This window comes from Ostrinia furnacalis, unplaced genomic scaffold, assembly GCF_004193835.3.
Source record: "Ostrinia furnacalis isolate ACB-3 unplaced genomic scaffold, ASM419383v2 OfSCF0188, whole genome shotgun sequence".
Taxonomy (NCBI): Eukaryota; Metazoa; Arthropoda; class Insecta; order Lepidoptera; family Crambidae; genus Ostrinia; species Ostrinia furnacalis.
Window position 1 is genome coordinate 381,751 of NW_021130427.1, and position 21,506 is coordinate 403,256.

The window sequence follows — 21,506 nt, forward strand, 5'->3', positions numbered from 1 at the left end:
TTATTTAATACCGATTGCGCTAATTTATAGTGTCTCCAATTCATTTGCGTTTCATCTCTAGTCCACACTACAGTCACGATCCAATTTCATTCCAGACGAAACAAGGGACTTGAGCACTTACCATTAAAAGTCCAAACACCATTTTTTTATTAAAATTACTAAAACACAGCAAGCGTTCGACTTGCGTTTGAGAGAAAGTAGCTTTCTGTCAGCTTTTACTCAAATGCGCATTGCGCTCCGCTTACTTTACAAGAGGTAGGTACAGCTAATCAAACGAAGCTGAAACGTAAGCTACTTTTTTCCAGCGTAAAGGCGTAAATTAAGTTAAAATTTATTTACCTACTTAACTACCTAAATAAAATTAGCCTTAACTTTTCCACGTAGTAGAAGTAAAAAAATAGGTAACTTTGAATTTTTATACCGCGAAAACTACGTGGAATTTTCAAACGGGAGTTTTACTATCACGTTTGTATAACTGAGCTCTATACGGTTCATCAAATAAATGAGAATGTCTGATTATACAGTCTCATAACACACTGTGCATCCCATCCTCAGACTAAGGATATCCCACTCCCACTTCCGCCCATACTTCGGTGTGGTGTGCGGGCTCGCGCTTCGTCTCGGTAAATTTTCCGCATGGTGTACTTGCGCCATTATATAGTGTGACAGAAACCGACCGGAGCTGGCGTTTTGTTTCACCATTGTAAAATAGCTTTGTCAATCAAACCGGTTTTAATAAAATGTGAACGTCTTCGAACTTCCGTTTCGTAATTCATGAATGTGTGTTGTGTTCATTATTCTAGCGAATTTCCTTTGGATTTGAGTTTTTTTTAAATTTTTAGCACGAGAATTGATATTTTTGTTTTCTGTGAGTGTGAAAAGTGGGCTAGGACGTGGAAATCTCACTAACGAAATGTATCGATAGTGCCCTTGTCCAATTTTTATGACATGACATGGGAATGTCAAATTTACTGACTAGCGTCCGAGAATTTTTAAGTTTAGGGCGTGATGTCTTTGATTTTCGTGAGCGATGGATACAAAGGACTGTAAATTTATGATTTCGTGGTGTTCACAACGTAATACAAAACGAGGAACGCAAGCTTACTTCGGAGTTTGTGTTCCACAATAGTTAACTCAAGTCTTTCGGTATGTGGCACACTCAGGCCGTGTTATGAATGAGGAGGCTCTCTTGGCGCGGGCTTCCGAGGAGCGGGAGCGTATCTTCCAAAGGTATGAGAGAGGAAGAGAGAATCTCGCAGGACAAATAGACCCTTGGGAGGACCCCGAATTTGAAGAGTACCACAAAACTGACAGGTAAGATGAGGTCATATTATAATGAAATTCAAGAAACTATGTTACACATTATGAAATATTATATTAAGTTAAGATATGAGCATTTTATGGCCGGTTACCTGTGTGGTAGTTCAGTGAACTAATTTGTTTAGTTTATAAATCTTGGTCAGAATTAGATAAAAGTCACAGCTGGAGATTGATAAAATATTTATGTTTGAAACCTCAGATGTGTACTTCTAACACTTTATAATAGCCACTGGATTATGCTAACCTTTATATGCCAAGCGATAGAACAAGGTGTCATTCTATTATATTCTTAATTAGTATGTGGGTATACACAGAAATTGATTTCATCTGTACCATTCTTAGTAAATGGTTGCCAACTCCAAAATTAATTTTTTGCCGTTTAGAACAGGTTTGTGTTCTACCCACTTAATAAGGCTCACATTTATAAAAAATTTAATCAGTGAGTAAGAGGTTCGAACAAATTTTGTCATAATCTTCTGATTATTTGCTAATAAATAACAAAAAAAGTAAGAGCTTGTGTACATAGAAATGTTGAAGAATATTTTTGAGAAACTTTTAAGGTAATATCTTAATTTTTTATTTTGGCAAATAGTTTGCTTTGCGATTGTTATTTTATTTTATAGTTTGCTCTTATATTATCGTTTTCTATTTGTATTATTTTTTTATATTTGATAAATTATACTGTGATTCCCTAATGACACATGCGAGTGTTATATTTGTAAAATATTTGTTTGCTGTGCCTTCTAAGTTTTGCTACTGAACATAAATTGATCAAATTATTGACCTTGGTGTGATTGTTAATCACTTAAATTGTTTAGTTGGATAAGGACCTTGTTCACCATCTCAGAGTAAGTGTCAAGTAGGAACTTTACTCATAGATGGTCAAGAGCCCCTAAGTCATATTTTTAGTTGATTTCATCAGCTACAATATAGAATTATTGCAGGTATGGCTTCATTCACGATGAGCGGTTGCCGCAGAAGACGGCGCCGCAAAAGGTCAACATTGAAGTGGAAAGAGAGAAAAAATGGGTTAAAATGCTAGCGTTTTGGGACTCTCCCACTACCAAAGAAAAGCTGCATAGGCGCATATACAAAGGCATTCCAAATTCGTTAAGAATTAAAATTTGGTGCAAACTGTTAGACGTTAATAGAATAAAGTCAGAAAATCCAGGGAAGTACCAGGAGATGTTAAAGTTAGCTAAACTATGGTCCACGGATGTAAGACAAATAGACTCTGATGTTAATAGACAGTTCCGTGAACACCAGTTTTACCGCGAGAGATATTCAGAAAAGCAATGTTCTTTGTTTAATGTGCTGTGTGCTTATAGCATTTACAACTCTGAGGTGGGATACTGTCAGGGCATGTCTGGCTTGGCTGGAGTTTTGTTGATGTACATGGACGAGGAAGACGCATTCTGGGCACTTGTTATACTCCTATCTGACAAAAAGTACCTCATGCATGGACTGTACATTGAAGGTTTTCCAAAGCTAACAAGATTTTTGGAACACCATGATAAGATACTCACAAAGTTTATGCCTAAACTAAAACATCATTTTGACAAATTTGGCCTGGATGCTATACTTTACTCATTGAAATGGTTTGTTTTTTCTTTCTAGATAGTGTTTTGATTGTAACATTGTCATAAAATTTAACAATGTGTGTTTTTTAAGGTTTTTTGTTGTGTTCGTTGAACGAGTACCATTCAGCCTATGTTTGAGGGTGTGGGATATTTATCTGCTGGACGGAGAGAGGGTGATCACTGCTATGGCGTATACAATACTCAAACTTCATAAGAAAGCAATCATGAAATTAAATGACATGGATCTTATTGTTAATTATATTCAGGTACTGAATACCAGTTTTAAATTTGTTAAATTTTCCATTTATATCTGTTTAAGTAGTATGCAAAATTTCCAAATTGAAGATGTGATTATTCATCCATAAAAGACGGAAATTCAGTCCTAATTTTATGCCATTTATGCATGCATTTTTATATTAATATATTATATTTTTATTGTAGGTTAAACTTCACAAAGACTTTGGTTATGAGGATGACGTGGTAATTTATCATTTGGAAAAGGCTATGGATGAATTAAAACGAGCCAAATTAGACTATCCTGGGCCGCCACCACCGAATGAGCTGCCAAAGCGGCCACTGGGGCACTTTGTAGAGCCAAACAAAAAGTCCAAGATCGGTCAGCGGGCGGAGAATTTTTCAGAAACTGAAAAACAGGCCAGAGCAACTGTGATATTAAGGTGCATATAATATGTACAGGACATATGAAAATATTAAATATACAGGATGGTTTTTTAAGACAGGAATATAGAAGCATATACAACTTTTATAGTACACTTTACTAATTACTGACTTTCCTTATAACGAGAATAGTAGATTTCGCTTTTAAAACAAGATTGGCATCAAAGCACTATTGCTGAAGTCACAAAAAGTTAGCAATATCTTTTAAAATGACGACACAGGTTACATTTTAATGTAGATTTATCTACCCTGCATAATGGCAATCACATTAGATGTCATTACTCTTATTATGTCGTGCGTGGGGTTGCTCTCTTTTGTTCCTGGCTTGTGCGAGCGAGGACATGTACTTTTCCGAAAACTCCTCCTGAATTGTCTCAACATATTTGTTTCATATTGGCATTTCCTTTATTGAAATGTATATTGACTGATTGATTAATAGATTTTTTACTATGTTCAGTGTTACTGAAAATATTTACACTCTTGTATTATATTTTCAGGCATGAAAAAGCTGCGTTAGAACTGCAAGAGCTACGGGTGTCTCAGAGCGACACAGTCTCAGGTAATTTGGAGGTGTCACCTTCCATCTCGCGCACCTCTTCGGACGAGAGCCTCGGCTCTGATCACTTCACTCATCTGTAGCTTCACCATGAGTTTACATTAAACGTAATTGCTAGTTACTGTGTAAAAAATCTACGACAGTTTTTTTAAAGTAACTTGAAAGCGCTGTACAATCTATAATATTTTTTAACGCAGTTTGGCAGCACTTTAATGTAAACTCAAGGTAAGCTCACTGTGAACTAGTCCGCTACGTAAGACTATTTACTTCGATTAGTATTGGTTTATGAGGCTGATATGCGCTTACTAGCGCCACCAATTATTGATCTTCTAAATAATGTAGTATTAAAAAGAAACTGTGAAGCTTGCGTAAGGAATATCGAGCTGTGCGAAATACGCCTTTTGTATAGGCCTTTTTTATAAGTCTATTATTGCAATAAATGAAGGCATTTAATGACTTTCTACCTTCTTTCTTTTAGATTTAAAATAGGCGTTTATCAGAAGTGGCTCTCTTTGCTATAAGAATTATAAAATAAATGTATCTTAGATGCAGAGGATTAATTAATGCTTATTTTGGAAGAAATAAAATAAAATTCAATGGTAGCGCTGGAAAGAACATTGTCAGTCCTATAATCGAAATTTACTGTATTTGATCTCTTTCAAATATTCAAAATACCTCATTTTTAAGATAAGTAATACAGTAGTAGTGGACAAGTTTTCAATAGAAGTGATTTTATGATATTTGATGTTGATATTTGGTTTGGTCACGCTAAGACATTATTTATTATTGTGCCGTATAATTGCTATGAAAAATGTTACAAATTAATCTGTAAAGCTAGATTTACATGAAACCGTTTATACATAGATTTACGTATGTGCATTTGTTTTTTTGTTATTTTTTGCACATATTCGTTTTATAGCCTGACCAGGAACATAAAAACCCTGGCATAGAGGCGCGTCAATCGCATATGATAGTGCAACACTGAGTACAGTCGTACCTGTGTTAAATTAATAGCCTAACTTTATGTATCATAAATAATAAATAAATAAATAAATAATAATAAATAAAACGTTTATTGCCAGTAAAACCAAATACATAAAGTCCTTATATCTAGCGGATACCGCACTAAGCGAAGCTTGTGCAGGATTCAGGATTACGTCCTAATTTGATATTTTCATAAATTAACGAATAAAGATTGTATAGGTAACCTGGTTTAAATAAATTAAATGAAACCATCAATCGAGCTAGTAGGATTTATTTTATTATTCATCAATAATCAAATTCAGAACTTGAATTTTCCACTGCAATGTCTGCTCATGAACGCTTCAAACTCGGTAATTCTTTCCCAATTCCATAAAATTCAACACTTAGAAAGTGACAAAAATCTTTAAAATAGGTAGTTGAAACAAACCACAGCTAATTTTCATAGTGGACTGTACTATACGATAAACATGTCAGTCAATTTGACAACCTATGTCGGAAACATTATTCAATGAAAATATTGTCCGAACCCTTAGTATTTCTCTTCGACAAATACTTTAACACATTGTGTACCACTTTTCTTTCACGACTATAAAAAGATTTTAGCAATTTAATTCACAAAATCAATTGCGCACATTTAAAATAAAGTTTGTTTACACTTTGACAGCAATAGACTGACATGCAAGGTGACATATCAATGAAGTTTTCAGTTACTGTTGCCATTAAAAGAAATTAGTACCATTAGTTTTCCGCAACATGGCGAGGGTTTTTATGTTCCTGGTCAGGCTATAGTTATTGAATGGCGAGTTTTAACAGCGTTTGTCTAGATGTTTGATTTAAATTTATTTTTGCCGTAATCCAAATTTTGACGTGCGATAGAAAAGAATAGAGATTATTATTTTATTTTCGTACTAAAAATTAGAATTATTTTATCTAACAAAATCTTGTGTTCAATCGGTATATTTTACACTGCACGCTTTAGAAGATTTTCATTTACATAAACGTATGAGCGCCTAACTAGCGAAATAATGAATGTAGAATGTGGGCAGTCTTCAAGTCGTTCATATGCATAGGTATTGACAAATTTGTACAATAAAACGACAATGAAAACCGGCCTACTCGAGCAGTACAAACATACCAATTTGATTAATCTTTACAGCAGTGTTAATTTTAAAAAATAGTCACAAGAATAGGAATGGTCACCAATTTTCACACTTACTAGGCTTTTAAGTTTATGATTTAATATGAATAGACATGCTGTGGTGGATTTTCAACTCCTGATGTATAAAATGAGATAAATGAAACTGTAGGTACAAGTAAAAACTTCATTAGCAAAAATGTTAGTTGGTTCCACCACACATAATAGCTATATCGATGCATTTAAGCATGTACCTCATAATCAAATAAAGTACATTTATTGACCTTTAAACTTTCGTAATCTGGTTATAAAATATGATTATTTTGCCAATAATTTCAACTTTCCTAACAACAAACAAGGTGTAAAAAAAAATTCCTATGCTGGCAGTGCCTCACTGTTGGTAAACTAAAAACCGCCAGAAAATGCACGAAATTTAAATTATGGTAACTCTCCGTTTCAAAAAATCTTGATACTTGAATTGTTTATAACCTTATATCAGTTAATCATTGATAGTATTCGACAGGAAGGTGACGATTGATCGATTCTTTGTGATAAACTAGGATTGCGTGCGGGTAACCAGACCTATGCTGAGTTGCACCACCTTACTTTAACAGTAACTATGACAATAACCGGAGAGTTTTGTATGGAGTTTGACAGATTTTTGACGTTTGTCAAAGTTAAAGTAAGATGGTGCAGCCCAGCCCTAGTATTGTACAGTCAGCGTCAAATAGTTTGTGACACCCAAAGTAGCCAAAAAGTTCGCAACACGTCTTTGCTACAATTGGAATAAGGTTGTGTTGTCAACTTTATGGCCACTTTGGGTGTCACTATTTGACGCTGCTGACTGTACTATTTAATGCTTGCCAATTATTAGATTTTCACGTTTAACCTAAATCAAAGCGCTATTTTAGTGTTAAGTTATTATGTAGTATATAATGCACTAGCATGGTTATGTTGGTGGTATGGCGGTGGGTTTATGTCATGATTAACACCGCGGCGCGTAGGTATATATTTAACAAGTTATATGGTTTGAGGAGAACGAAATTATGTGACTAATTCAATGTTTCATCTTGTATGCTTTGTGTACAATATTCTTCGCCACAAAACTGTATACTTAACTTGTCTAACTATTACCCATTATTAATAAGGGAGTTTATAATTGTAATATTATTTATATTGATTAAATTCACGGGACATTAACTGGATAACACACATACAGCAAAAAAAAATAGCGTGCAAAAAAGTCCCTTATTTATTTATGCTTGAAATATTATAATAGGACAAAAAAAATGCAGTAAAGACTCCACGCAAACGTCTCCACGTAATTTTTATAACATTAATCCCATTATTGTTTATGTAATTTGATAATCATCTTAACAACATGTTAAAAAAACAAAACGATTACTAGTAATTCGACATAGTTTTGGGCCAACTTACATAGTGTATGATACATCAATGACTTTGAATTTGAGTCTATTGAGTGAGAACAGTATCAAAATAGACGTAAAGGACCTTTGAACGGAGGATTAAAACGTGTGCTTTCAAAGTGCAAAATGAGCCGTAAAAGCGGAGATTACATTTTTATCTAAATAATTTATTATCTGGGTCTGTTAAAGTTCTAACATACGTTTTGATAGTGATATCAGCATATTTGTGTAGGTTTGAATGCTTTTAGATACATTTGTTTCTGATCTTCTACCTACTTATCATCGAGTACATTTATCGATAAGACAAAAAAAAATTGTTTCCATTGGCCCTCAGTCTAAAAGCCGAATTGCTAGTAATTACATCACACATAATTACATGACCCATGCTGAGCTATAGTCGATTCTCTTGCAGTCTTAAGTGTTTATTCTGTAGTAAAATTTCAGACGTGACAAAAATCTTATAAACAAAGAAAGAAAAATAAGAATCGGCAACTTTTTTACAAGGGAAACCATTGTTCAAGTTTGAATTTCTGAACTGCATGAATCGCAACTCAAGCGGCGATGAATATTATATTACCTACAATTTCATTATAATCGTCTAAACTGAGTGGGTTGACTAACTACAACTTTATCAGACTATTGCAGCTACTGTAAAAACCATATCGGTCTCCTCAAAACATGATGCCTGCTTATCGCATTCTGTGACTTTCAGTGTTCATAATGCTGTCTCTACAATTTTAACATTAACATCTAACTAAGCACATCAAAACCGGGGCTCACTTATTTATTAATATAAATCAGACGGTGCACATAACCACATTATCTCTGCTACATATCATGTCTGTTTGGCCTAAAGAATCTCTGCTCAACCTTAGGTACTGATGTTTTTTTATGTTTAACTTGTCACATAAACCCACCTATATCACCTTTTTTTGTTTATGTAAACACAACATCATAGTATTTACGTATCATTGTTTTAATTTGATTAATTTTAAGAGTTGCGAGTGAACGTACCTTTTAAATCTAATTGAAATAAAAACACTAAACATATACAAGTTATTAAATAAATTAAATACTAAGTAATTCGTATTTCATTAGATCGCTCACGAACAATATTAAAGCATGCTTTACTCAATTTATTGATGTTCTACAACATCTTGAAACGATATAATTATATCTCGTTTTATTTTTAGTTTTGCCGCCTGTGGTGGTTTGAGGACACCAAATATTTATAGAATTCAGACATAGAAAAGTAATAAATGGTACGTTTTAGTTGTTTAGAATTAATGTCACCAAATGTGCTGAATGTAGAGGAAGCGCACATTACCTGATCGTAGCCTATTGTTTAAAGTCTGCATTCAAATATAATTTGCTTTTTATTTACAAGGACATAGGATCACTTACACAAGTAATGTCTTGATAATTACAATATGATATCATAAAAATGATGAGTATCATAAAAATATGACAAACTAAATACTTAACACCACAACGGCCCGTTAGATTGCACAGTTTCGATAAATATTGACTGTTCGTTTTTACTTTAGGTGCGAACACTTCCTCTGGCGCCGCTCTCCGCCCCTCCCAAGCATCCGTGGACATCCACCTCCCCACCCCCGTCCCAAGCCCAGTCCTCGCCTACGTCACCTACGAACCCCATGGATACCTCGTCAATCCTCGCAAACACAAAAAAACATCCAAAGCGAAACTAACGGTTTTCCCACAATAGTTTTTACCGTCATGTAAATAAGTCAACTTATTTATAAGAGTTAATTCCAATTTATGTTTATCAGGATCTGAGCAGAGATTTTTATGTTCGTTTTATTCATAAAACTCATTAGAAATGCATGTGCGTTTGGTGTGGTCCTAATTCCTTTGCTTGAGAACATAGCGTTGCATAAGATTTGAGGTAAGTACTTTATAAGTCTTCATTTTGCATGCATATGTTTTTGTCATTTTGCTTCGATATGCCTGTTACTTTATTGTTGTGTTTATAGTAAGAAAATTGAGAGAGGAATAAATAACTAGTCAGTTGAAGTTGATTAAAGCTTAATTTGAAGGTTGAGTCACGATCGTGCGTGTTGGTGTTTGGCATTATTTTGTTGACGTTTGCAGAGCACAGCGGTGTGGCGGCAGGGGCGCGCTGCGACGATTCTGCGTCAGCGCTGGGGTCGCGGCGCTCCCTGGCCGACACGAGCGTGACGAGCACCGCGGACCTTAGCGTGTTCTCCAGCGGGCGGTCGCACGCTCCTGACAACTCGCTCGATACACACAGCAACGTCAGCGACGACGGCACTGGGTCAGATGGGTGAGATTTGTTTTGTAGACGCGGGCTGAGCTAGTCATACGCAGAATATCATATTAATTTAAACCCAAAATGACAGCTGTGTTTACGCTCGCTAGTTGGCACCTGTCAATCGCGGGGCTGTTGAGCGCACACAGGGTGATAGGGATACTTGACCTATTCCTTGACAGGGGTAATACTAGGATAATTAGCAACAAATGATGTCCAGTAAAAATTAAAAAAAGCTAAGAAAATAAAAAATATTTTTACTAAAGACCTTTTATTTCTGAGATTATGTAAGTTATGGCTAAGCGCTTTTTTTTCAAAATGATCACATATTTTTCAGCTTTAAGAAAAGTATCATTTCAATGTTTAGGGTTGAGTAATTTATTCACTAAAGGCTGATTTTTCAATCGTCAGATATCTTTTAACTGAAGAATAACCTTGGCATTTTGACATATTTCCCATAGTGAAACTGTCTACTGTACTTGAGTATCCTAAACACCCTGTTTATTAGGAAGGCTATTGCAGCCAGTATTCATTCGTCACTGTCGCAAAACATCAAAGTGATGTCAAACATCTTATGCAAATTGCGAATTTGATATATTACCATTGCACATGCTTATCGCATCAAAAGCGATGAATTAAAATCTTTGTAATTCCTAATTTTATATCACAAACCATCTTGTTCAAAATGATTCTTTGATGTTTTGCGAATTTAAAGATACTTTGGTATGATATGTGAGTATGATATTCTGCGTATGAGTTGATAAAACAGTTGGATAATCGACTCGGCTTTACCATCTACAAATTAACAGCTTATTTTCGCTTACGCTATGACCGGTATAACAACTTTGTGTTCGTATATACCTCTGATTTTTTTTGAAGATGTCTCTTTATCCAGCTGCTGTAAATAAATTAAATTTATACTTACCAGAGCCCGTAGCCAGATAACTAGTTTGCAACTATCACCTTATTTGATTTTAAATTTGAGATCACAAAGTAATCATAGACACCATAACTGAAGACATGATTTTGGGCAGTATCATGTAATGCACTAAGAGATGTAAGGACATTATAAGCATTGATCATTTAACATAGATTAGCACCACGAGCGCTAACTCATTAAATAAGTAGCTCTAGACTACCCATAAAGTGAATATACCTGGCGGAATATAGCAATAAAGAACTGAACGAGTGAGATGTCACTAAAGCCCAGTCTGTGAGCACGTACGTACGTAAAATTCTACGTGCTCAGTCTCACAGACCAGACTATAGCAACACTGTGAAAAAAAGAGATGCGTGATGCCGTCGCCGTCACGTCGAACAGAACCGTTTTTTGCAACTGTTTGACAGTTCATTGGCTCGCAGTGGCACTTTGAAAATTTTAATTCTGATATATTTTCAGATTTTACGTGAGTGAAATCGTGTATGTTTATGAGAAATAGTGCTTCAGAAACGTGGTGACTGGTTTTGTGATTTTTTTATTGTACAACACAGTGAAATAATGCTGACACTGACAAGTGTCATCCAAAATTTGTTTCGTTTGACAGCTCGTGGTTGTTGCTCTATTCCGAAGGAATATTAACTTTATGAGAGTACCTATTGTGTACTGTACAGATGCAGTAAAAAAATCATAAAACTCATTTTTTTCTCAAAGAGCACTTTTACACATTCCAACCCTACCACTGCCTCGGAAATATGGGGCAGCGCTGAGGAGAAGCAGCGCAACGAACTTAGTCAATATTGTTAGCAAGTAGTTCTAGGATGGTTTATACCAGTTTTGTAAATATCTTGTCCTAACACTGTCATGTCAGACATTTAGCGTCTTTGGGACTTCAAGAGACACTGCAAAAGCTTAACCATGTTTCACAGATGTGTGGCATACACTAAGCGGTCCCCTGAACGAAACCGTAAACCTTACCAAGGATCGCTAAGGAGTTCTATATCTTCGAGGTATGACAGTATACAGGTTTAATGACAATTTTAATAAATTCAGTCTCGAACAAGCTTTGGTAAGCTTTTAATTATACAGGGTGACTGGAACTGAACCCGCCATAGCTAATACGCGTATAGAGGAGGTCATTTGCTAATTATTGAACCTTACTTTCTATGGCTAAAGTTTTATAGTTTAAGAGATATGACAATTTTTATACTTGTTTCAGATTTTCCCGAAATTTGACCTAAAAACTGCTTGAATTTTTTTTCTCGCATGATTTTAACCGATTTTTTTATTTGATACTAATATGGCATAAACCTTTAGTCAAATAAAATAAAATTCAGATCTAGATAATGATTCAATAACTAGTTACGAGCCGCCAAAGTTCAACAAAAGTACAAACCACGATAAAAAATTCAAATTCGATTTCAATTTAAGAAAAAACTAATGGTGATAATGGATTGCCAATGATCTTAAAAATATCTCTACCTTCTCTTCTTTCCAATGACATATCACACTTAGTAATTAGATATTGAAATTTATTAAAAATTCAAAGTTTATGGAAGAAAATGGAGTAATTTACGAAAATTATCCATACAAAGTTTCTTCAAACAACTCATATTTTCTGCTATACCTACTCCTTTTCATAACTATTTTCGTGTTTTTTTTTAAATGAATTTAAAAATAATAATCACATTATAAAGAAAAAAAAATTAAAAAAATTCAATATCAACTTTGTATGGATAATTTTTGTATTATTACTCCATTTTCTTCCATAAACTTTGAATTTTTGATAAATTTCAATATCCAATTACAACGTGTGATATATCATTGGAAAGAAGAGAAGCTGGAGATATTTTTAAGATTATTGGAAATCCATTATCACCATTAATTTTTGTTTCAATCGAATTTGAAGTAGAATTTTTTATCGTGGTTTGTACTTTTGTTGAACTTTGGCGGCTTGTAACTAGCTATTCAATCATTATCTGGATCAGAAATTTATTTTATTTGAATAAAGACATATTCGATATTAATATCAAATAAAAAAAACTGTTGAAATCACGCGAGAAAAAAAATTGAAGCAGTTTTTAGGTCAAATTTCGGAAAAATCTGAAAAAAGTATAAAAATTGACATATCTCCTAAACTATAAAACTTTAGCCATAGAAAGTAAGGTTCAATAATTAGCAAATGACCTCTTCTATACGCCTATTAGCTATGGCGGGTTCAGTTCCAGTCACCCTGTATAACGCAGCGTAAGCGAGGCTGTCGCTGGTAAGCTTAATTTTTTTCTAAAGGCTGCTTAAAGTTTATCCATTATTAAAGCGTTCTTCTAGATTTGTATCCATTACTAAAACGCTCAGCGCAAAGCGTAGTTAGATACATTTTTGTCATACTTTTACTCTTTTCAAAAACTGTTTCCATAATTAGATAAGTAAAGAATATAGCATTCTTGCCTACAGAGTTCGAAATATTATGAGTTTTAGATCTGTGATTACTTTATGTTCTCTAATTAAAAAAAAAATTAAATATTATCGGTAATTACATACTCGTAACGTTTATTTACTGAAACATTTTTACAATAGGGAATAATGCATGTTACATAAATAGTTATTATACATATGCGACACAAATGACTATTAAAATATGACAATTAAATCAGAATCCATACTTAATTATATCACATAGGTAAATACAACTATTCTTTTTACATGTACATATTTTTCATGCGAGTTTGACTGTTCTTTGATGATGATAACGTCACTCTTCTTGCATTTCTCTTATTGGTTCCTAATTTTTAAAGCTTGACTATAAACAAGATATTAAAATAGCATATTTGTTGTACAATTTTCAATGAGTATACCTATTAGCTACAAAATGAAACCCTTTTAAGTAGTTTTACATGTAGCTGCTAATGTATACAGGGTACAAAGAACAGGTTGACAAAATCACAAACAGTGATTCAGTTCAGACCATACTTCTAAGTTAAGAATCAGGTTTTTCTATTTGTTCCTTACGCCCTGTATGTATATGTACGAAAACCGTCTTATCAAATGGGATTATTTTTCAGGGCTATAAAACTTACATACATAAAACTATCTAATAGCCTAATTACTAGTACTAGTACTCGAGACCATAAAAATGCGATAATAATTTTATTGAGGCAGTTACACTTATCAGATATTATTAAGCTTTCTTAATCTTGAATTACATAATCAGGAACGCTCATAGTAGTATAGTATTATTATGTCACAAAAGTGGGCCTAAAAAATTTAAATGAAATCGACTGCCTCAGTGCTGATTATTCCTATTTAGGGATAGTCATTTGGAATTTTAATGATAAAATCCCAAATATTCAAATTCATTTATCTTATAATAAGCTCTTATAGCCTAGGCACAGACCACCGACTTTTATTTGACCGATAGTTGGGCCCGATTCTAGTTTGCACAAAGAATCGACCGATACCAAATCGGTGTAATGTGCGCACTTTCATACATCTCCATACTGATCAACAGCCCGACCCAACTATCGGCCACCTAAAAATCTGTGGTCTGCGCCTAAGCTTACACGTCCCTACTATATCTAATTCTATCAAATAAGATCGTTGTACAATCTATACTCGTAGCTGCGTAATCTCTTAAAACTTTCGACGAGATTTCCTCCCAAATTCACCGTCAATTGTTCTCGATTCCAGGTCAGGAATATGCGGGCTTAGTATACAGAGGGCGCCGTCGACCACGCACTCCACCCCCCGCGCCACCCCGCACCCGCCGTCCGTCTCCCCGCTCTCCGATGACGTGGTACGTATCCACGTGACCTACAACCCGCTCGCGGCAAGCCCCTCCCACCTACACCCCGTCAGCCCCTCCAAATACAAAGCCTACGAGGAACACCACAAACCGATGACCCTGGGCTTCTACCCAAGCAACGGGGCCAATAACCTCCCATCCGACAACAGAATCAGAATCCAAGTGCCATCTGAGGAACTCCTGACTCCGGTAGTCGACTCCGGTCGCATCATCACTCAAAGATACATAGAATCTCAGGATCTGTACGATCTTAAATAAACTGAATTTCAATTAGATTAATCGATAACTGCCATAATTGAGCACGGAGTAAGCATACTGCGTCAGCGCTAATTAACTTTGTTCATCTGATCTAGCTGTTTATATATGGTAATTGTAAAATTGTAAAAGTATGTAATCGGCTTTAGAAGCGCCGACAGCGCTAGGTAAAAGATCTGCATTAAATAAATGTATAGATAATTTAGAGTAGACTTATCTAAAAGGAAATTATTATACTCGAGGAATAAACAATCTGATAATGTTAACTTTGGATCTATAAATTTTACTATTTATGAGACGACCTATCTTAACTGAATATTAGGAAATGAATCTAATGCCAGTATGAAATGCAAGAAACTGCTGACATATAAAAAATATTTTATAACAGGCGTTTATTATTATGTATCTTTAAAAGATGAATCGCTTGCGACCGTGTTCTGTATTGTAAGTATGTAATAATGTTGATCATTATAAATTAACCGTTTGTTTCACGATTACATAAATATACGTTAGTTCAAGTACTTCTTTGACTGTTAAATAGTTCAATTGGAAAAAAACAAAGTCGTCCCTGGAATTACGGCGATATTGTTATGTGATTTATTTTATTATGCATTTAGTTGTATATATTTGGAATTAAAATGTATAACGCAATATTTTAACTAACGTATAAAATATATTTAACATCATTTGTATGCATGCTAAATATTTTATTTATTTATTCATGTCTGTAAGTTATTATTTTTATTTTATTTAGGTGTATCTAGGTTTCTGTATGTTTGGGTAGTATGTAGAAAGAAATAGTGTATTTTTATATGTTGTGTAGAAAATTTCAAGTCTAAAGCTGATGACTGAGACCAAGACAAGTTAACGTTATGCCGCTGGAGCATGTTCAAGGCTTAGAAAATTGAGATAAATGTGTTTTTGATTAGAAAAGGTCATTCATTTGCTTCAGCAGAGACTCTGCTGGACATGGTCTTCCATACAAGCGAATAAAAGTAACAGAAATTCTCGACCTTTTTTAAATTTGCATTTGTATTCTCACACGTATACGTTTTGCAACCATGATATTTGGAATCGTGTTCATTTGTTCCATGCATTTAATACTCATTTTATAAGCAATAGTATGGCAGCTGCTTCATCCCACTTTCAGGAGAGGCACACGCTCAGAACATGCATATTTGGAGTCTTACAGATTATCAATAACCCTCCTTCTGGAGCAGTCGGGTAAAAATAGGTACAATTGTATTTAAACCTTTGTCATCAGCTTAAGCCAACTTCGACGTTTCATAAATCTTCCAAAAGTTGAAAACCACTGATTCTCAAAACTTTTCCCTAGATTGAATGTGATCAATGAATCTCGACTCAAATTATAATATTTATGTGTTACCGTTTAAATGTGTAATCCGCGCAATAACTAGGCAATCTGCAAATTAATATGTACAGAAAGTAGAAGAGTTTTGCTCTTTTCTTATGAATAGTTAGTTTTCTTAGTAACGGAATGAGAGTAACAGACAGGTTTTTGAGATTGTTCACTGTTTGTGTTACGGTAGAATATCCTACAATCGCGTGCTTGAACAAATAAATAAGTTTTGTATATTATTCCGATCAATGACAACGTTTTATTAAACAAAAAATACACTATCTAATACTTTATTGTAGTTATAAATTATCCACTTAGCACTCTGCAGATAAACTAGTTAGTGCAAAAACTGACACGATTAACAAGTCAATATTAACTAATAAACACAAATTAGCGGTAACACATACATTAATATACAAGATGATAAATGTGTAATAAGTAATTTTACAAAGTTAGTTACGATGCTAGATAGTTAGATATTATTTATTGTGAAATACGCTGTACATCATTTTGCTAGTGTGGACTAATTACGTAAGAAGCGTAGCAGTTGGTATGAATTTAATTATATCACTATACAGGGTGTTAGGTAAATGGGTATATGAGCCGACACTAGCCCATGTTAACATGGGCATATAAATGGTGTGGTGAAGTCAGAAAATTAATATCTTCATTTTAATTATTTTAATTTTCATACAAATCGGATTTTATAANAGTCAGAAAATTAATATCTTCATTTTAATTATTTTAATTTTCATACAAATCGGATTTTATAAAATTTATTTTGTATGAAAATTAAAAAAATTGAAATGATGATATCAAATTTCTGACTTCACCATACCATTTATATGCCCATGTTAACATGGGCTAGTGTCGGCTCATATACCCATTTACCTAACACCCTGTATACATTCTATTTGTATATTTAAGTTTATGGAATGTGTTGGAACGTGAAATTTTAAAGTTGGTCGTTTTGAATTATCTGCGAATTATAAACCTACAGTGAGAATTGCAATAATGTCAGTTAAACTGTTATTGATATATTAGATTTAAGATGTGCAAGTCAATGTTAAATTAAGTACAAGTTGTTGAAAAGAGCTGACACGAAGGAATTAGTTAAAATGGACATTTTTGTTGCTGCTGACTTGGGAGAATGATCAAGATGTTTGTTTGTATGGGTGTGGAAAGTTTATTAGGCAGTTAGGCTTGGCCGGCTAGCGTAGGTGTCGCCATATTGACTAGAGTACATTAGCTGTCACCATAGAAACATAATCTGCTAGTTGAACAAAGGATTTACAGATTGTGCTAAACTGTAGAGTTTTGTGGATTCCAAAGTCTGACGGATTGATATTTAATAATTAATTATGGTTTGAGCTGCTGTACCACCATAGTTACGGCTAGAAGGATCATTCACATACTTTATCATGCTCATCAAAACATTATAGAATTGTAGAGATTCTGACAGTGTCTAAACTAAATTAAGATTGAGCGTATCGGTCTCTTTTCTCCGTGCAAAAATACTGCCAGTGTCAGTTACAATAAAATAAAACAGTTATAATAAAAGTTGAAAAACTTGGAAGAAAACATCTTTTCTGATGACTGCACTAATTTAAAACTGAAGTTTTCATTCATCAAGCTAAATTTTGAGCTGCCATTTTTCAACTAGTAGTGGTTTAATAAAATAAATAATCAGTAAAACTCCTTAAATGTGAATAGGCTGCACCTACCTACAGATAAACTATTGTGAGGATTTTATTATATGTACTTTCTATTCGTATCAGCTCTTTTAATTCGAGCCATGCAGGATTATTGGTCCTACAGTCAGCGTTATAATAGTTCGTGACACTCAAAGTAGCCAATAAGTTCACAACACGTCATTGTTACAATGGGAATAGGGTGGTGTTGTCAGTAAAACTCATTTATTTCTGTAAGTAGGCTTTAAAAAAGCACTTTTACACGTCCCAGTATTAACCCTACCACTGCTTCAGGACAATAAATGGGCCAGTGCTGAGAAGAAGCAGCGCAAGAAACTCAGACACTATTGTCAGCCTCTTTTTCAACTTTTTGGCCTCTATTGGTATCACTACTATTCGACGCTGACTGTACCTCAATTTTATTCTTACTATCAAACTGGTTTAAATTGCATTTTTTCAAGAAAACTATTCATACTTGAAATCCTTTGCGAGCTAATAAAAGTTTAGTGATAATCGAAATGTCATTAAATTGCGATTATCTCGAAAAGGTTTACAGTTGTATCTTACAAATATAAATTAAATCCTGTATTTGGCCAGTAAATCTTGTCAGGTTGTAAACAAGGATAGGGTTTGTAGACTAGCTAGATAAAACGTTCAGTACACAGCGATACAGCTGACTTTGATACACTACTTGGCTTCCATAATACTTCACATCGTTCTGCCTTAATAAATTACCTCTAAATTATTTAGCAGTTTCAGAAAATAAATAGAATAGCAAAGAATTAGAACTTACTATAGATTTAGTGATGAATAGTGTGTTAATACTATCGATGCATATTTTCGAAAGAAATAGATAATTCTTAACTGTTTCTATTGCAATTATGGGAAAATTATTATCGATTGTATTTTGAATTAGGCACTGTTTCGTTGTTTTAGAGCAAATACTGTAGACGTCCAAAATTTATTATGTTCAACAAAAAGTTGTGCCATTTCTATTTACTTATGTGTTAAGATAATTGGGCAAGCCAGTCTTATATATTTTATAATTTTGTGTAGGTAAGCTAAATAGTTTACTATAAGCACCAGTTAGTGTAAATTAAATAATTTAAGGGTTTTGCTCTTCAATCATATGTTTTACGGTGTAATTTTAAACAACGATTGGATTATGTAATTGTTCATAAATATTTTTTATCATTATACTCATATGTACTTGACATTTTTAAAAGACGGATGCAAATTGACGTTTATCTGTAGGATATAGTGGTGTATTTAAGTTCAATAACAAAACTCATCATTGGGTGAATATTATTTTGTTAATTACATGTCCGTCCAATTTCGTTTGCCAGTATAGACTGAAATAGTTTAAAGGGGTGTGACTTAGGATGTTGTTTTCTCCTGACAGTCGATAACTTTTAATTTAATTGAATAGGTATAAATATAGCTGAAAATGGTGAAGGTTTTTGCGATACAAAGATACTTGCATATGCATTTCTTTTAAAGTCGGCAAAATGTTCATAATAACAACAGAAAAATTTGTAATTAACGCTTTATGTTAACTAATTTAACAAACAATGACATGCCATTCTAGACTAACACGTTACATTTTTAGCTTCAATTCCTGAATTGGAATATACTTACTTCATAAGACCTCTTTAGACATAAATTAGTAACCGAATAAAAACTAATTGACATGGATTTCAAATTCTATATGCAGTATGAAGTTTTTACATTTCTGTATTACAAAATATTTTAAGTCTTGATTTTAAAATAGAAACGTTATAGTTTTATTTCATAATAAACAATACGATTTTAATTATGGACTTGCTACCAGTTACACGTATTTCAGAATATTATATTGTCACGAAGACAGTATATTATTTATTTGTTACTTATTTGCCAACAAAAAGTTTATTCCTTGGATACTTACGTACTTATACCGTGGTATTATTTGTAATAGTAATGTAAAGGTGTTCAAAAATTACTATACTTAGCGCAAGTTGTGGAATATTTACTAACTCAATTTTTGGAGATGTAATCTTATTGAACAATCTAGCTTTAAAATTCAATTAAGATTTGTCTAAATCTGTGAATAATGTTGATGTGTTTAGCCTCGTGGTAAATCTTTAGATTGTAGGAATATACAGATAAAAGTTAGAGTCGTGCTTGTGCAACAGGAATAATTACTGTGATCAAAATAACGTTATATACGGGGTTTATTTGTTATTCAATGTCATAGAAGAGATGAGCATATGCGGCATAATACTGTCAACAGCACATTAGACTAAAAATTTTTGTTGAAAAATCGCTCCTAATTACAAGAAAATAAGTACTCGAGTGTTTATCTTAATGTGCTGTTGTCTGTAATTTAACTACTCTCACAATTAAGTCACCGAAAAAATACTAGGTACTTCTCGATATCATAATATAGAAATAGATAAATGCTTTTCAAATTCATTGAATAACATCTTAATCCTTACTAATTTGAGAAATCAGATGACACCACTACCTTTTATAGAACATTGTACTTACATTTACCCACAATTTTTCTTGTAATCTTAGTGAGGTAGTCAATACTTAAGCTAGAGCGTTTATAGAGAGAAACCATATTAATTGATAACCAAGGTTTGGAAGAACTTCGCATTCTCAAGGCCCAAAAGTAACGGATTCTGAAACTAACTGACTTACAAACTAATAGAGCAAGCTCGTTTTTTATTCGTATGTTTTTAACAATCCTCTCAGAGTGAAGATTCCAGTTCTTACAACCCCAAGTTACATCTCAATTTACTTAAAATATTAACTATACATCGTGTCATCCACGAAGACGCGCCCCACCATTCTTTCGCTAATGTTTGAGTGTTATTGATACACGCTAAATTATTCATGAGTGCACAGGCACACTACAATAATGGACGCTCAGATTGCTCGGATCAAACTCCCCGCACCCTGCGCTTCTCTCGACCAAAAATTGGTGAGGCGCTTCTTCGTGGATGGAACGATCTATACCTGATTACCTAACCCTGAGGAGATTTTTGCGTCTTCTCTCTCTTCCATAATACATATAAATTACAGTGACATAGTGCCTACACGAATCGTGTTCCATCAGTCGACACCAATTGGTGTCACTTGGTTTTCTTAAATAGTGTGTAAATACATAGATAATATCCATCCACATAAGTATTTTGACAATATTTCGCACTTTGTAACAATTCAATACATTTACTTATTTCGATGGCATTAATAAAAATAGTGAATTTAATTACATACCTGTTTGGCGCCATTGCTGACGGTGGTATTGTCGCCGCATCGTTTAATACAGCTAGGGACTGGAATTCGAACGGAATTCGCGCTGTCTTTCCCGAAGACTATAATACGGCCTGGATTTTCAAGGCGAGAGTGAATAGGCACAGGGCAGATATGTACCATCCTAGACTGCATCCCACTTAACACCAGGTGTGATTGTGATCTAATACATGCCTGGTTGGTTATGC

The 21,506-nt window shown here is 33.9% G+C and overlaps 1 protein-coding gene across 3 annotated transcripts; it reads left to right on the plus strand.

Moving 5' to 3' along the window:
* Positions 1-652: 652 nt before the first annotated feature.
* RN-tre (USP6 N-terminal like RN-tre) lies at positions 653-16,968 on the plus strand. Of its 3 annotated transcripts, none has more exons than XM_028306488.1 (7): positions 653-1,314; positions 2,265-2,918; positions 2,992-3,166; positions 3,342-3,577; positions 4,076-4,137; positions 9,796-9,979; positions 14,598-16,968. In XM_028306488.1, exons 1-7 carry the CDS (start codon positions 1,172-1,174, stop codon positions 14,968-14,970), a joined length of 1,827 nt encoding a protein of 608 aa, XP_028162289.1. In that variant the 5' UTR covers positions 653-1,171; the 3' UTR covers positions 14,971-16,968. The 3 variants fall into 3 exon arrangements, with proteins under 3 accessions (XP_028162289.1, XP_028162284.1, XP_028162292.1); XM_028306483.1 differs by having other exon boundaries at positions 654-1,314; positions 9,796-9,988; XM_028306491.1 differs by lacking the exon at positions 653-1,314 and adding an exon at positions 1,757-1,880 and having other exon boundaries at positions 9,796-9,988.
* Positions 16,969-21,506: the final 4,538 nt, after the last annotated feature.

Excerpts from the sequence above, each read along its gene's own strand:
- RN-tre (XM_028306483.1), top strand. The coding sequence starts at position 1,172 with ATGAATGAGGAGGCTCTCTTGGCGCGGGCTTCCGAGGAGCGGGAGCGT. Across the intron at positions 3,167-3,341 it reads TTATTGTTAATTATATTCAG|GTTAAACTTCACAAAGACTT; the intron begins GTACTGAATACC and ends TTTTTATTGTAG. Across the intron at positions 3,578-4,075 it reads AGAGCAACTGTGATATTAAG|GCATGAAAAAGCTGCGTTAG; the intron begins GTGCATATAATA and ends TTATATTTTCAG.